Source organism: Cajanus cajan, chromosome 6, assembly GCF_000230855.2.
Source record: "Cajanus cajan strain Asha chromosome 6, NIPB_CcT2T_4, whole genome shotgun sequence".
In the NCBI taxonomy this organism is placed as follows: Eukaryota; Viridiplantae; Streptophyta; class Magnoliopsida; order Fabales; family Fabaceae; genus Cajanus; species Cajanus cajan.
The window spans coordinates 64,147,526-64,165,419 of NC_138522.1; the positions used below are offsets into that span (position 1 = coordinate 64,147,526).

Below are 17,894 nucleotides of genomic sequence, written 5' to 3' on the forward strand. Positions count from 1 at the left end.
GCATTTGACATTGGTACGTAGGTCCAGGGCGTAATTCTGCCAAATTAATCTCGAAATCTTCACTTACAACTTCATAATTAGAATCCTCATTTAACTCAGAACTTTCTAAATACGCTATCTTTTCTTTTCGAACGAACTTGTCGAATTTCATCAACTTTTCCTTTTCTAATTTAATTTGTTCAATCCTCCTCACTTTCTCAGCGAGTTGAGCCATGTCCCTCAATTGTTCGTTTACTAATTTTTTGCGTATTGAGAAGTCTAAACCTGTTGCGGCGATTCTAACCAATTCATGTTCTGGAATATTAGTATAGCATCGAGATTTTAATTGCCTAAACCTATTTAAATAGTCATCTAATGTTTCATTACTTTGCCTTTTGATATTCATTAGATCGACTATACTAACCTTTGTTTCCTCTCGAAAGAAATGCTCATGAAAGCTACCCTCTAGCTGTACCCAAGTATGTATCGAATTAGGAGGCAAGGTAGTAAACCAGGTAAAAGCATGTTTAGTCAACGAACTTGGGAAATATTTCATTTTCAAGTATTCATTATTAGCCAAATCCCCACATTCGACCCCATACCTAGCTATGTGTTCAACTGTTGACTCAGTTAATTCTCCTGCAAATTTCGAGAATTTTGGGACTTTCACTCCACGGGGTAATTCTACTTGTGTAATATAATCTGGAAAGGCTGACACAAAGTATGGGCGTTCATTTCGACCTACATCGAATCCATGTCTATTCAATATCCTTTCGACCATTTGATCTAAATTATCATTAGGGTTCCTGTTAGGTCGAACTATGTTTTGCAAATTTCCATGCCCCCCAGGGTTTTCTGTATCGTTCAAATTCACACTCATTGCTCTCGAAGGAGGCCCATTACCCAACTTATCTCCTATTTTGTTTATTAGCTCGTAAAGGGGTGTCATGATGTTGTGCATCTGAGTAGACAACAAATTGACCATGTCATGATTACTATGGTCCATTTGTTGTCGAAGGGCCATCATTGCTTGATTACTAATACCCGTGAGCATGTAACTACCTTGTCGAATTAATGAACCCTCCTGACTTGTTCCTACATGTTGATACGGGTCTTGCATAACAAAACCCAGTCCACTTGGCCCAGGATTATATCCCTGTGGGGATATATTCATTTGTGAATTTGGCCCTATAAAAGGCATTGACATTTCGACATACGCAGGCTGGGTATTTCGCCAATTAGGTGGCATACCCCAAGGGTACTCTCTAGTAACATTTACTAACTCTTGAGTGGTATTATTATGCCTAGCATGGTTTTCAAGCAACACAGGAGGAGATCTTGCCCCCCTGGTCACATTGGTGGCATTATCAAGATTGGAGTTAGGCTGTTCTACATCTACATTATTATGGTTTACGTTCATGTTATCAGACGTAGACATAGTTCTTCCACTCCTTAATCTCATGCAATTCACACACCTAAAACTAGTCCAATTATGTTCTAAATTAAACAAGTCCCACTGGGCGTGCCAATTTGTTTACGGTGGAATTAACCATCAAATCCTGGGTTCTTTTTATTTAGACTAGCATACGAACGTATTTCAATTTAGGCGCTTTACTGTGTTATCGTGTTACCGCGAATGGAGAGTAGGATGAAAAAGTCTTAGCAACTACTTGTCTCAAAATGTTCTTTGATTAAAACAAACAAGCAATGTTCCCGCATGCAAATAATAATATGAATAGAATGAACAATGTATACATTCGCAATACAAATCATGTTCAAATTACATAATGTTCAAGCATTACAAGATTAAAGTCTATAACTACGTAATTAAAAGGAGAGAAGAGAAAAGAAAGACTACACTAATCCTACTCCTAAAAAGAGAAAAGACAAGTGGCCGAGAAGTAATCATACCCAAAGATGATTCCTCGCATGGAAGCCATATGTGCAGGCAGAGAATGCTTCAGAATTTGGTTAGAGTATGAGTTTTCTGACCCCCGTAAAGGTCCGTACTCCTTGTATTTATAGAGCAATCAAGGGCGGTTAATTCTGTACATGTACGCTTTTGACTCATAACCGCTATCCACTATATTTGCTACGTGGTCTTGACTCACAACTTCCTTTAACCGCTCTTCCCACGTTCCTTGTTTCCTCGATTGATTTTTTAGTAACCGTTTTGGCTTAACCTCCATGTTCTGAGAGTCTCAACTTTTCAACTATTCTCGAGCAACACTTGTTTTTTCGAGTCCCATAATTTCGAGTGCTCTCACGCCCCACATGAGATTAGTCACAAGTATTCAGCATGTGTTGATTTTACTTCTCAGGCAGCGCTATCAATCTTTTCGAGTCACATGATTTTCGAGTACGCCTAACAGGACGATTCCTTTAGTGGTGGGTTGAAGAGATCTCCAATACTTGAATTGCTTGAATTTTCTCTACTTTCGTCCCATGATTAATTGTTACGAATTCTAATCGGCAGCAAATCCATGTTGTTGCCTGCAGCCATGACATGCTCCTCTTCGATGATGATGCTGACCAAGTGGATAAAATTAACGTTATATATTTATGTTCTATTTTGAAATTCATAAAAATATTTTTTTTAATATAATTTTATATATCAATACTTGTATAAATAAGATTCATCGTAAATTTTTACTCACAAACTTCTTAATTTTCTTCTTCTTTTTCGTTCTTTGTCTCTTAAAATTTTTTCTTAAATAAATTTTATCTACTTTCAATTATTTATTTTGATTTTTTTTTTCACTTAACGAAACTAAATCAAAACCAATTCAACCCCTATGTTAATTTATGTCAAATTTTCAACCTTCCATTAATTCAAATTCTCAAAATTCTCCACATTTACCACACCCACAAAATTATACAAATATATAAACAATTTTCGATCACCACCAATTAACTCCACAATGGATCATGGCACTTCAATGGGTATTAGTAAAGGTCAATCTTGTGAAAAAGATCTAGAAACATCACCTGAAGTTTGTATTTGAACCTCAAATTCCATTATTTTCAACTCAAATTGGGTTGGATAATATTACTTTCGATGAAGAAGAGAAAGAAGAGTCAACTTCTAAACAAAAAAGATCAAGTCTCAACATGGAGGAAGATAAATTTCTCATCCAATCATATTTAAGTATTTTGAAGGATTCAATTATGGGGGTAACCAAAAAGAATATTCCTTTCGATCAAAGATTAAAGATAATTATAATGAGTATTGCAGTCATTTGCAATAAAGGGAAACACACAACTGAAATGTCGATTACAAAAGTTAAATAAATTTATTCAAAAATTTGTAGGATGTTACAAACAAGCTTCTAAAAGAAAGAAGACTAGTAGCAACGAGACTGATATCATGCGAGATGTAATCTGACTCTACACATGTTCAAATTAGTTTTAACCAGGGGTGATACAATCTTCTAGTTAACTCATGTATATGAGTTTTGGTACCCCTTGTACCTTTATATATATTTATATAAATTTTTGTTGGCTGATTTAAAAATTCATACGAAAAATTTATTCTCAAGATTTTGTGATTCATTCAAGTTAGAACATGCATGATGGTTGTTGAAGGATGAACCAAAATGGTCAAATGTATCATTTGAAAGAGCTAGTAAGGAAATAAAGATTTCCACTTCATGTGCATACTCGTCATCTTCTAATCCATAAACACCACGAAGTGGAAAATACAACCCAACTTCATCTTTTATGGCTTGTCCAATATTGGGAACAAAAGCGACAAAGATAAAGGGAAAATAAATCTTAAAGGAAACAATTAACCTCAATGCAAGAGAAGAATTAGCACGTGCCAAACATGAACACAACAAATTAAAAGAGAGAGAGAGAGAGTTGAGCATGAAGGAACAAGAACTTAAGTATGAAATTATCTTCAAATAACAAAATCAATATGCTCAATGAATCTCCCATGTTTAATGAGGTTTTGGAAGGACAAGTCCTATGGATGCAATATAAACCTAATATGACCTGGGGTAATATTTAACCGATAATATTTATCCGGAATAGATTATGCTGATTAATACTATCCCAATGTTATAATGAGATAAAAGAAAATTGTTTGTCTAACATCAAGAAACAACAAGAAATAACATGGAGCAATATGTATTTGGAGTACTTCAATCTTGATTTGTAATTATACGTATGTGACTGTGTGTGTTTGACACATAAATACGAGCAAGCATATATTATATGCATGCATCATATTATACAATATAATTGTGAAAGATGAAGAACAAACATATGATGATAATTTTTAAGCGCACAAGATGCAATTATAAATCTGACCATTGAATTTTATAAATTCTAATTTATGGTGAAATAAAAAATCTATAATGGACTTGATTCATAATTCATGCAGTTTTACCCGTGATCAAAATCCGTTATGAAAACAAAGGGTAAAAGTTATTTGACGTAAAAGTGGCCTTTACTCGTGTCTCTCTGTCCGTAGAAAAGTAGAGAGAAAATCCGTTGCGGGCGTAGAGATACCGGATACGCGCGTTGAACGAAAGCAAGAGTTGATCGAAAACAGTGGGTCCAATCTAGTACAGTGTTCTACGGCTGTCCCGTCACCGTTGAAACCGTACGAATCCTCTTCTCTTTCATCGTGCACCTTTAACAGAAAAGCAAAAAAATAAACCTATCCGTGCGCTAACATTTTCACTCACACCTCGTATTCGTATATATACACCAACCACATAACACCTTTTTCCTTCACATAACCAACTATGCCAAACACGCCGCGAACCAGAAAAAGAAACAACCTCAGCCGCCTCAACCTAAACCTATGTTTCTCAAATCCAATGCAACCCTTCACACCCGAGTCTCCTACATCCGTTGATCACAATCACAACCCTGCATCCTCACCCGCCACGTCATCAACGAACCTCGAATCCAAATCCGAACCCGAACCTGCCGACTTCGCCACCGCCTGCGCCTCCCAGCGCTTCTTCTTCTCCTCCCCCGGCCGCTCCAACTCCATCGTCGAATCCACCGGCGCCGCCGTGGAGGAGAGGGCGAGGGCGGCGTTCTCCGGGAGCGTGGCGGTGGCGACGTACTCGCCGGACCCTTACGCGGACTTCCGGCGGTCGATGGAGGAGATGGTGGAGGCGCGTCCGGAGTTGATGGACGTGAAGTCCAATTGGGACGTGCTGCAGGAGCTTCTTCTCTGCTATCTGGCGCTCAACCCCAAAACCACGCACAAGTTCATTCTCACTGCCTTCTCTGACCTTCTCGTTAGCCTCGTCGGCTTCTCCTCCTCCGCCTCTTCGCCGCCGCCGAATCCCGCTCCCGACGACGTCGCCTCCGGTGGCTGTTCCAATTAGATTTAAGTTTTAACTGTTGAGAATTTGCATGTGCATCTCTAACTGTAAGTTGGAAACTTAACATGCTTAGGGGTATAATTGACATTATGTTGCAATAGAATCAAAATCAATATATTATTATTATTATTATTATATGTATAAAGTTTTTGCATTATTTTTTAATTAATGTGCTGCTTCACAATTTTTTGAGCAGTAGGAAGTGACGTCTTTGATTTTTCTTGTTTTCTGTTTTTTAGGTGAAACCTGAACCCGATCCCAAAGTTGGTCCCCGTTGCTATGCATTCGGTGTCCTTATGCATCTTTTCCAAATTTTTTTCTTCTTCTCTGTGTGGGAATAGTACCAATATTATATATATCGTAAAAGTCACGTTTTTATAATACTACATTTTTTTCTTCTTCTAATTTTCTATTATATATTTTATCTTATTTCATAAATTTTATAAAAATTTGAATAGGAACTTTATTACTCTTATTTCATAAATGTTATAATGTGACTAATTTTATTTCAATAGCATTTCTCTCATTAGTTCGTCGTGAGTGGTTAAATGTTTGGTTCTCTTATGCTAGTTACTTTTTTTTTACGTACAGTCAACTTCTTTTTATTTGATGACTTTTTATTATTATTTAAATTTAAGATTTTTTTTAATTAAACTAAAGAAAAAAATGTAAAAGGATATTGCTACTGTTTTTCTGTTACAAAATTGTGACGATTTTACTAGGTAATTTCTTTTTGGGCTTGGGGAGGTAAAATTCATTCAAATACGTAGGATGTGAGGAATAAATGATCTAATTGTGCTAGCCATATTAGCCTATAAATAATTATATTTATGATTCTTAAGTATTTAACTCTCTAGTTATTTTTTAAAATTATGATTGAATTAATTTCTAAAGTTCAAGATGTAATAAGCGATACAAGAAATGTTATTGAATTTGATAATGTGATTATTGAATTAGATTATCAATTGATAGTGGATAAATTAATTCATAATAATGAAGAAGGTATTTTTGAACGTGACATGATTTTTAATGAAATTTCATTTATTTATAATGAAATTTCTTATTTATTTAGAATATTATTTTAATGGGAGGAATATGATTTTCTTATTCTAAGAAAGAAAAGAAATCGGCATTTTTTTTTCAAAGTAATGCTAGTTATATATAAGACTGGTATTTTCAGATAGATGATATATAATTTATTAATACGATATTGATTCATTTAATAGCAATTCTTCTCGCATATATAAATTTTGAAATTTAACTCAAAATAACGACATATTTAAGGATTTTAAATATCGTTCACTCGAACAACACTTTATTTAAGAGTTAATTTATCATTTAGAGACCAAATTACTTTAAATTCTTTTTACTCGCTTAAGAAAAATGCAAAACTTTCTAATTCCATGCATATCCATTATACACATTACAGATAGTAAGGCTATCTGTGCGGCGAAAGGCATTTGGGAAATTCAGAATAATTTGCAGAAAAAAGCGGTTTGTAAACAACAAGATTAAAAAAAAAAAAAGATTGGGCAGTTTGTATATCTTGGTTTGTAACAAGGCAAATTTCTTGTCAAGTTAGAAGAAAGAACAAAATTGGTCTGAACTCACAAGTTTTATTTTATCTATACTATATTCATGAATCATAATAGTGTTTCGAGCTGAGATCTTCTCACGCAATGCCATTGTACCTATTTTGGTGTCTTTCTCATTTATACCCCAAATCCCAGTCAAGTTTCGTCAGATTCTATGCAGACAAATAAAAGACGTAATTAAAATTTGCAGGTGGCCTATTCAGTCTCTATTATACCTCCGATTTGTCCTTAGATCTTGCATTGGGTTCTTAACTCATTTATATCATTATATTTATTAGTAGTATTATTTATTAACTCTTAAACTATTTTTTTTTTATAACCACTCAGATAATCAGATTAGCTAAATAACCAGGAAAAGAGTTAGGATGTACACGTGAGACTGAGACTATATTCAATTTTCATACTCTTTTTAATCTTTCTTATAATTAAAAAAAGATTGTTCCTTAAAAGAAATTGTGACAAGTCAATATCAATAAATAAGTATTTAGTTCTTCGACTTATTCGTCTTTTGATTTATATGGAATCTTTGCATCCAGACAGTGAATAGATCAGAGAAATGGCCACATCCACATGCAGATAAGAAAATAAAGAATTGGCAAACAGCTAGATAAAATCAGAATCAGAATTTGGTACCCCCTCCTCCCTTTTTCTGTTCTGGATTCTTGATTATTTATTTATTTATTTATAATGAATTTAGGGTATAAGCCACGCGGAAGATTCAGCCAAACTTTAATTTGGCCGTTGTCTCTCTCTTCCTTGGATTGAGCTGAGTCTAATTACTATAGCTGCTACACAGTAGCAAGGGTCAAACCGAAAAATAATAAAAAATTAAAATACGAAGTTTATTGTATTTTTTTTAGTGGAAACTTAATTATGATAAGAACATGCAGATAATAATTAATAGTACTATCGTTGGAGGAACAGTCCAGTTGTTACTTGCCAGCATATGCCAACTGCAAGTCGGCAAAATATATCCTCGACACAAATCATTTTCTCTCTGAATAAGTGACTGTTTAGATCAGCGTGAACAATGCATGTTTTTAGTAAATTGACGTCTAAAATATCAAATTAACGAAAAAGCAAGTATTTAACTTTGTATTGATATATGTTCTGATATGCTGACTCGGAATTAAACAGGCACTAAAACTTCACAAAGTTTTGTACAATTATAAAAGCTACATAAAGAAAAGAGAAAAATGTGTAATAAAATGTTGAATTAATGAAGAGAGGATATAAAATTTTTTATAAGGATATTGTAAAAGTAATATTATAACTTTATACGTAATTAATTAAAAATGGTGGTCATCAAATAAAAAATGGTGAAAAAGTATATAAAAATAGAAAAAATTACATATAACTTAAAATTTGTCTATATAATTAAGATCTATATATATAACCATATCTACACTTTTACTTTTAAATTTTAAGGATACTTTGATACAACTACAAATGTTGAATAATAAGGTAGGTTTCATATAAGTTTTTAAAAAAATATTTTCTAGATTATAAAAAATTATCCCATGAAGTTTTAGGATACACTTTGAAGATATCCGTATATAAAAAGAGAAAAAAAAAAGCGATAAAAATGCAATCTACATATGATTTGAATTTTTTGATATATTCAAATAATAATAGAATTATCATAAGTCTAAAACCAAATGGCTTTTCTTCTAGAATGCACTGCTAGATTCAGTAATGTCCTTGAAAATCCCAAACCCCTAGAATTTCTAGATTCACTACCTATAATTTCTATATTCACTAATATCTTTGAAATTCTAACACCCACAATAGCTAACTTACTTAGGATTTATTCGATTTTGTTAGAAAATATTCTATTTTTATATTTATTTTCATACCAATTATTAAAGTATTATTTTCAATTCTTTTTGAAAGGTTTCCGTAAAAATAAAAGAAATAAAAAATACTATCGCTGTCCATTTTCGGACAAATAAAACAAAAATAATGAAAGAGGTTTATAATTATTTAAAAAAAAGTAATTTTAAATGTGTACAAAATTAAAGAAGCTAAGTCATCTGGCTTAGTTTGAAATAACCATCACCTCAGCAGCACTGAATGAATTAAGCACCACCAGCAGTGTGTTTTATTTGGCACACATAAAATCATAGAGCATATATAGCTCTCGCGCGCAGAAAAGTTTGCATGTATATAATTGTATGTCTTCAGCAAATTAAGTAACAAGCATCACTAACATAATTAACCAAGGGCTTTATTGGCTTCCCTCTGCACTGTGTTGCTGATCTTCTGAGATTTGAAACTGTGACAAATAGCATTGCGCAGAAAACAAGTTCAAATTTTCTGAAACTCTGTGTGTGTATCCAATGATATACACGCTAATTAAAAAGGACCTATACCTTTTGTAGGAATCAAATTCTCATCAGGAAAATTACTGCTTTGGTATCTTTTTCTGTAGAGTTACTGTGCCAGGAAATACCATCAAATTCATGCTCTTTATTAGTTTCTTGCTTCTCAAATCCAGGGGCTCAAACCCAAAAGAACGAATCCAAGTGTTCTTGACTTGTAACATGGATGATATGATCAATAACTCAACATTCAAAAAACTGAGTGCCTGGCATATAGAAAAGCCACAGAAATAGAAGTTAGTTTTTCTAGTATGCCAAACCAGAATGGTTTTAAATTATACAAACAGTTTCGTTGCAAAAAATTAGAGAGAAATACAATGCAGTTGCTATATAAAACCCTAAAAATCTTTATGTTCCTATCACAATCGAAGTTGTGGACATTTTTTTTAAACCAACGTAAAGTAAGGACATGTTTTTGTATAAATTTTTTCAAAAACATTTTTGGAAAGTAATATGAAAGAAAAATAAAATAAGTTTCTGTAAAAATTAAAATCAATTTATATTTCTCCAAAGTATATTTTTAATTTAGTTTATAAACAAACTTATTTTTAATTTTTTTCTTATTTGTTTAAAGTGTTTTTTTTTAAAAAGTATATCCAAACATGTTGGTATGCATTTTACGAAAGAGATAAATAACCTTAACTATATGTATGAATAATGAACTTACCGATACAATGCCTTTCATAAGTCGGCTGAACATTCCTTTTTTCCTATGAAGTGAGAGGGTCCCAACGTATGACATCTCTGCTACTTGGTTCCCGTGGATCCTATTTAATAAACTTTATCCTTAGTATACACTTTTCATGTACACAAATAGAAGTTTCACAACGACATCAAAAAAAAAAAAAAATAGAAGTTTCACAAAGTATGGTGGATTATACATTCGCCAAGCATTAAGGGTATCCATGGTTTAGTTCAGCACAAAATTCAAACGATCAATTGTGCTTTAATTTCAACTAAATTGAACTGTTTGTGTACTAAATGCAAAAGAAAGATTTGAAGCAGGAGATTTTTTACCCTTGGCCAACATGCAGTTATATGTACCCGGGAGACATAAAAAATTTAACAACTTTATAAAAGGAAAATTGATTCTTAGTATTTCGGCAGGAATTAAACTAAGGACATAGTTCATTATTAAGATGACATCTAACCACAACTGAAGAAAGTAACTTCACCTTAAGTAAAAAAAATAGTAAACAAGGTAAAATATTACTGATTTACAAAACATTTTAAAACATGTTGACTAAACAATGAATAAAATATTAATAATCCATTTCCTAGCTTGCTCCTGACTTACAATAAATATCGTACAATAACTATATTTAAAATGATATAGTCTAAATAATAATTAGCTTCAGAAAAATCTTTGAATTTTTTTAATAAATTTGGATATTACACTCTTAGTTAATGCTTTTATCATGGGCAAATTCTAGTCTTAACAGTCCAACAATTAAATCATTTGTAATCATATTAAGAAAGAAAAAATCATAGATTACATACAGATGGAATTGAAAACAATAAAAAACAATAACAAAACTAGTTAAAAAATCCAACAGTAATATTTTTGGACATCCCAGTAGTTCAAACATTCTATTAACATCATTGATCTTTATTTTTTTTCCTTCGTTTTACATCATGTCATTTATAATATCTATATTTTTTCTCTCTTTAAGTGTCTACTGTTATGAAGTATCTACGCATCATTTTCCTAAAATCCAATACGAGGTGATCGACAAAAAACCCAACACCAAAGAAAATAAATAAATCATTGTTAATTCGGCCTCACATGATAAATTTATATCCGATCTTCATTTAGTACACATGCATACTAACTATTAATCACATATAATAAGTTGCATAAAAGCATTTATAAGCAAATTTAAAATTTAAATAGACATTTATACCTGATAGTTGCAACACTGATAATCTCATCACCTTTCTCTAGAATTGCAGTAAAAAATCTCTCAAAATTCACGCGAGGGAAGTTTGACCTGAGCAAGATATATAACCACCACACATTATAAAAATAATAATACCTATCCACCCTAACATAGATATATTAGATTTTCAAGATACCTGAAATATGATCAAATAACTTACTTAACATAGATAATAGAGTGAAGGGTTTTTCGTTTTCACATGTATGGAAGTTTGGAGTGGAAGTGGATTGTAGGAAGTAAGGTATGCTTTATCATTTGTAGGTTAAAAATGACATATACCTTTTTTTCTATTATCCCATTCCTTGATTTCCTTCTAAAAGGAAGGGGAAGGGAATACAAACACTTTTGCTTAGCAGAAATAATTGGAAATATAATCCGAAACTGAAGGTCAAATACATTCAAATAAAAAATGAAACCTACAAGAAGTTATGTGTGAAACTCAACCTGCCATATAGTCATAAGAAAAATGTTTAAAAGCATGTAAAAGACACTAGTCAAGTGACCTTACCCACAATTATATAGAATACTGCGCATCATATTAACCCCGCTTATCTCATCTGTGTGTACCGAGAAGCAGTCTTTCAATACCGAATATGCAACACCTAGTTTGCAATTAGATTCAACCTTTCCCGGTTCTACTTGGGAGGTGTTAGAGTCAACATCTGACCGACGAATCAATGACCAAGTAAATCCATCTTCTATTGCATATTTTTTCCCAAGCATGTTTTCAAGTCTCTCATATACCTAGGAAGACAAAATAACAAATTACATATTAGTTAGTTAGATTACCATCTTTTCATAAAAAGAAAAGAAAAGAAAAGTATAAGATTACCATCACAGGGGATACATACCTTATAGTAACATGCAACACCCCAAATCCTTTTTTCAGTAGGTAGAGTCTATTACATGAATTAAATGACCGACATAATATTTTTATTATGAATCATGTCAATAACTAAACCATTGACAAATCTATTTTAATGGTTTTGCCTACAATGTTCCTCTTGAATCAAAAGGAAGGGAACACTCTCCTTATCAACGTTATAGCACTACAACAAAATTTATTATTACCGACAATTATTTAATGGCAATAAATTAATTACTTTTATTTTATTATTTAATAAAAGTATTAATAACTAATATATAATGACTACTAAAAATGTATCTACATTATACTAAAATTTACTATTAGTGATACTTATTTATTAAGAAAAATTTTAATCTCACATCGACTATAAATAAGAAAATTAAAGAGTATATAAATGAATGATAACTCTTATTATAAATTTGTTTTGTAGGTAGACCTATAACTTACTATTAGTAGAAGACAATCCTTATCTTACAAGTCTCATATCAACTAGAAATAAGGTAATTAAAAATATAAGAAAATTAAAAAGAATATATAAGTAGAAGACAACCCTCATCTTACAAATTCAACATCGACTAGAGATAAAGTAATTAAAGAATATTTGTACTCATTTTACAAGTCTCATATCAACTAGAAAGTAAAAATTGTCACAAAAGGTATACACTTTTTTCGAATATTATAAGAGTTTTTACCAGCATTTAGAATAATTGCCGCTAAATGTTTTAATGACACTGCATACAATGATTAATGTAAAAATGCCGGTAAAAGATTTTGTAGCAATTTTTATTGCCACTAAAAGTCATATTAAATGTCACTAAAAGTCTATTTTGTTGTAGTGTAGCACCCTACTTCAAGCGTAAACTTTAATGACTAATAGCAACTTCACAGTAAACTCTAGGCCAAGTCGATCTACTCAAGTAAAGAGGCTTGAGAGGCTGGAATAATGATCTAAATTCTAAACCCTAGCCTTATTGTCTCTCATTAAACACAAGGTTCCTTTCTCAGATTTTCATAAACTATGAAATAAATAATATGTTATCTCATGCGAGGCATTCTTCGTAGTGTAAGAAAATTTTGATAAAAAATAAAAATAAAATGTCCAATATGAAAAATATAAATTTTATAACTAGAAAGAGTTCAGAAGGTGTGTCATGTCCAAATTGAGCAAAACGTGAAATCCTGAAGAGGGAAGATATATACAAGACCCTATTTAGATAATTAAAGACAAAGTAATAAGATAATATTACAACATGAATTATGTAAGCTGATAAAAAAAAATGTGAATTATGTAAAACAAAAAACATTTTTAAGTTTTAGCCACGATTGTCAAAATCAAAAGATTAACAAAATAACTTAGCATCACCATATATAAATTTTACAAAAGCACCAATCAAGAGCTTCAAGAACATGAAATAGATAATGAATCATACCACTTTACATTCGTTTCCACATAATAATTCTAGTTTAGAATGATCAGGGTTGGCGCCACTTGCCTCGAGACAGGATTTATGATCTGCAAAAAAGATAAAACTGGGAATCATTTCTGGCGCGGGAAAGAAAATAACTTCAGAAATGAGTATATATCTAATTGATAAAAGAATACACATCTGCAGAGGATATACATTTTTCCCCGCATGTACGACATGCAGACATCAAAGACTGAACAAAACCTCCAGAACTGTCCTTTTGCTTTTCACCGTACAGCCCACAAAATTTGCAACGACAATACATACAGTACCAGACACCAGATTGAACTCTCTGAAAGGAAAAAAAACGCAGATGTTTTATATCTCAGTTCAATATTTTCTTCTTTCTTTTTTTTTTTTATCAACAAAGGAAAATTTTATTACACAGGACTAGAAACTGAGTAATGATATCGTACAAATTTTTTTTTATACAAATCACCAGACACACATAAACCAATATAAACATTAGTTGCATTAGTTTGCATAGGTGGATTTATCATGGATGCCCCAGCAAACAATAGTGTATAGGCATTAAAAATAAGATTTTCTCGGTGCTTCTCATGAAATGCAACAGAAACATGCGTATGAAAAAAAAAAATCTTATATATTAGCATTAAGAAAGCGCAATATCCATTCGTAAAATTGCATAAAAATAAGAACTTAAAATGAATTCTACAATTGTCTTACAATATTTAAGAATTGTTAAGAGCAATTACTTATATAATTGTGACGTCATCAAATAGTAAAATCGTATAAAAATTAGTTCTTCAATTTTAAGAATTTCTTAAAAATTTCATGGAAAATATTCTTAGAATTATCTGTATTAGTATAATTTTGTGACAGAAGAAAATTTATAATTTTTAAGAATTGTTCTCATATTTTATTCAATTAAAAAATGATTAAAGAGAAAAAAATGTAAAAAAGATATATGATGTGATTAAAAATAAAGTTATAAAAAATAGAATAGTTCATGTTATATAATTCTAATAAGAAATGCACAATGAAAAAAAATCTAATACAGTAAATTGTATGAAATGAAATGTAAAGGGTCCCTGAATTTGTAGGCTATAATCATGCAGATGGTACGTACTTCTAATCCCAAGCAGGTTTGATGGAACACTGAAGAGCAACCGTCGCAACAGATTTGTTGTTCACCTTCGTCTCCGCAGATACCGCAAATATCATCCCTTTGGTCACCATCAACACCACTAAAGAAATGATAAAAATTACAAGCATATTCATCTTGCATGTTCCATGCTTGTGTCAGGCATTGCAAGAGAGAAAGTCCTCCCTTCACACATATATTCTTCAGCGGATCACAGATTTTGCTTTTTGAATGAGCTTCAAACTCCGAAATCGACACAGATTTAGAACAGCACTCACACCAGATTTCACCTCCATCAATTTCACCACTCAGTAATACACATTTCCTTTCGTGATCCATATAAAAAACCCTCTCACGTGGTTTGATTACTTTCCTGTCAACCATCCAGGAAAGCACAGTTGTTTTTTCTTGCTTCTGTTGTTCTCTACGACGAGCCCTGATCGTTCTTGCACTATAACTTTGCTCCTTTTCAACATTTGCATTCACAGTATCAGGTATACGTGCTTCTCTTTCCACAGGAATCACTTCCTCATTGATCACAACTTTCTCAGCTTTATTCTCCTTCGGCTGAGAATTTCCGACCAATTCTTCTATTATCTCTTTTTTCAAGGACCTCCTTGGGCATATATCTTCGGTTTCATTCAACATGCTCACACCGTGTATCTGAGTTAAACGCCTAAAACCCCTTTTGCGGCGTTGAAATCGGGCTATTAGTTCAAGCCCTAGAATCCTGTCTTTGTAGGGATTGTTTTGAGGGTGTGATTCTCCATGCTGACCACTTACCGACTGGTTTCGTTCATTGAAGTTACTGACATTCCCTTCAGCCAAATCAACCACCATCCCACTAGAGCCCTCTCCCATGTTTAACATATCATAATTACTAAGATCCACTTCAATACCGCACGGACATTTTTCCCTTATATCTCTTGAACTCCCACCACATCCCTCATCTGATTCCTCTATTGTCGTTCTCTTTTTGTCATCTGTTACATCCATGGCCGGTCTTTGATTCTCACCAGACAAATCCTCCCTCGTTCTTGAAGGAAACCTAGTTCTACAATCAGTTGCAATTGAAACAAGCAAAAAAGAAAAAATTTAAAAGAAATTAAAGCACAACAGCAGAGCTAAATAATCACCACTAGCTAGATCTGACTTCCAGGCAAAAACTTACATTGATTACGCGTATAAAAAATTAGGTGATCGGGTTGAAAGGTGGATGCACTTGGTGCAATGAAATTCAATGGTGATTTCTGTTACGATGGTTACGAACACGAACTATGCCGGTGGCTGTGGGGGATTCTGCATCTTAGGTACATTCTGGGTTTGGGTGAATTTTCTTGTTTTTATGTAATGGCAGATCTGATGTAGGGGGGAAGAGGATATGTTTACCAAGTGATGAGCTGTTTTTCTACTTTGTTCCAATCTCAGGTCATGTAAGGATTGGGTGCTTTTTATACCCTTTATTCTCTTAATAATGAAACTTATTTCTTTGCTGATAAAATAAATAAATAAATAAATAAAATCTTAGTGCTATGAAAATTAATCAGAGTTTAACAAGGCTAAATAAAAAAAACAATGAAAGCTACAACAGATGATAAAGGTTACGTTAAAGATGTAGGAGCGAAATAAGACGAGTTAGAGAATTGAAGGGAAAACAAATGACTTTGGAGTGAGAGTGTAGAGACGAGGCAGTGCATTAGTTTTGGTTTAGGCTTTGATTTTGGAAAGAAACTGCCATTTTCTTTGCTGGTTGACTATTACTACAAGACATGAGAAAATAAGCATGGTTATAAAAAAAAAATTAACATATAAGAAACCATATATGACAATTTTTATACTTAATTACACTTTTAATTTTATTTTTATCAAGAATATGCTATTATACAACTTGTTCTCTTACATTCTTCACGGTTAATTCTACGATTATATACCTCGTCAAAAAGTCAACTTAATTACGGTCACTGCTGACTCACCTTAGTTGTTATCTCTACGGGGTTATCTTTTGTTTGGAAGACTTGTTTAAATGAATTCACTTCCAAAGATTTTGTTTTTATCAGTAAGATTTACGATAATGATAACACGACTCGAATACTTGAAGCAAATGGATTAGTCAGCTTAACTTAGTCTCTTCAATTTAGTTTGTGTTTGGGCCTTAAGTTGCAACTTAGTTAATACTGGAAGGCAGTTTTTATTTATTTATTTATTTTTTTATACTCATAGTGTGATCAATTATGATCTTATATCCGATTCAAACAAAGTTATCTATAGAAGATGATATATTAATTTCACCATCCATCAAAATTAAATTTCTATAGTTATTACTTTTCATTAAATAGGGCATTTAATTTTCTCTCACTTTATTAAATTATTTAATTTTACTTTAATTCTTCATTAATGAGGTGATTTTTTTAAGAATAAAACTTGAAGTAGATCTAATTTGACCCTTGAAAGATGGTAGAGATAATTGATAGGTTTTTAAATTTTTTTTGTTGTATATGAGTTCCTAAATTTTAATTTCGTTATGCGAGTTAATTCTTCCATTATACTCAATTAATAACTATTAATCTCATGATCAGATGACAGTTAATTGTCACATTGATACATATTTTTTCTCATATTTGACATGTAATTAACAATTACAAATTAAGTAGATTTAGATACATGATAAAGTAATGTTTAATTTTTTTATTTAACTTAAATATAATTGAAGTGACATTTGAATGATTTATTTCTTGTCACTCACTTCCATTCTCGTATTCCATTTTACCAATGAAATTGATCTATATGAAATGCGAACTCACTTATATGAAACAAGAGTTTGAGACATTGTTGAAAAGGAATGTCAGCTAAAAAAACCAAAGTAGCAGAGGACAAGTGAAAAGAAAAATTCCTTAAGTTTCTTGTTCGTGAAATCCTCAATAGAGTCTTGTTTCTAATGTAACAGAAAAAAATTATTACAACTAAGCTCTTCTCACTTCTACTAGAGAAGTTTTGCAATTTATTAAACATAACAAAAAATTCATATTTGATTGATACATCCATGCTTGAGATCTTTTAAAATAACCACTCATTTTGCACCTCAAATTCAATATTTAAGAGTTTACAACCCTAAATTACCTATAGTTAGAATAAACAAAAAAAAAACTATGGATGATTGAGATAAAAAATCTAACTACAGGAAACCCTGCGAAATTCAATAACAACTTTTCATT

General features: G+C 32.0%; 2 protein-coding genes across 2 annotated transcripts; one reads left to right on the forward strand and one right to left on the reverse strand.

Annotated features, from left to right (window-relative positions):
- The first annotated feature begins 4,578 nt into the window (after positions 1–4,578).
- On the forward strand, positions 4,579–5,860 carry LOC109798173 (transcription repressor OFP16). Its single transcript, XM_020358420.3, has 2 exons — positions 4,579–5,374; positions 5,567–5,860. The coding sequence occupies exon 1, from the start codon at positions 4,734–4,736 to the stop codon at positions 5,328–5,330; it is 597 nt and encodes a 198-aa protein (XP_020214009.1). The 5' UTR covers positions 4,579–4,733; the 3' UTR covers positions 5,331–5,374; positions 5,567–5,860.
- A 3,033-nt stretch (positions 5,861–8,893) lies between these two features.
- On the reverse strand, positions 8,894–16,379 carry LOC109798030 (increased DNA methylation 1-like). The gene is made up of 9 exons (XM_020358218.3): positions 15,854–16,379; positions 14,668–15,736; positions 13,734–13,869; positions 13,542–13,624; positions 11,752–11,987; positions 11,208–11,294; positions 9,971–10,070; positions 9,295–9,509; positions 8,894–9,197 (listed from the first exon to the last, which is right to left on the reverse strand). Exons 2-8 carry the CDS (start codon positions 15,676–15,678, stop codon positions 9,327–9,329), a joined length of 1,836 nt encoding a protein of 611 aa, XP_020213807.1. The 5' UTR covers positions 15,679–15,736; positions 15,854–16,379; the 3' UTR covers positions 8,894–9,197; positions 9,295–9,326.
- Positions 16,380–17,894: the final 1,515 nt, after the last annotated feature.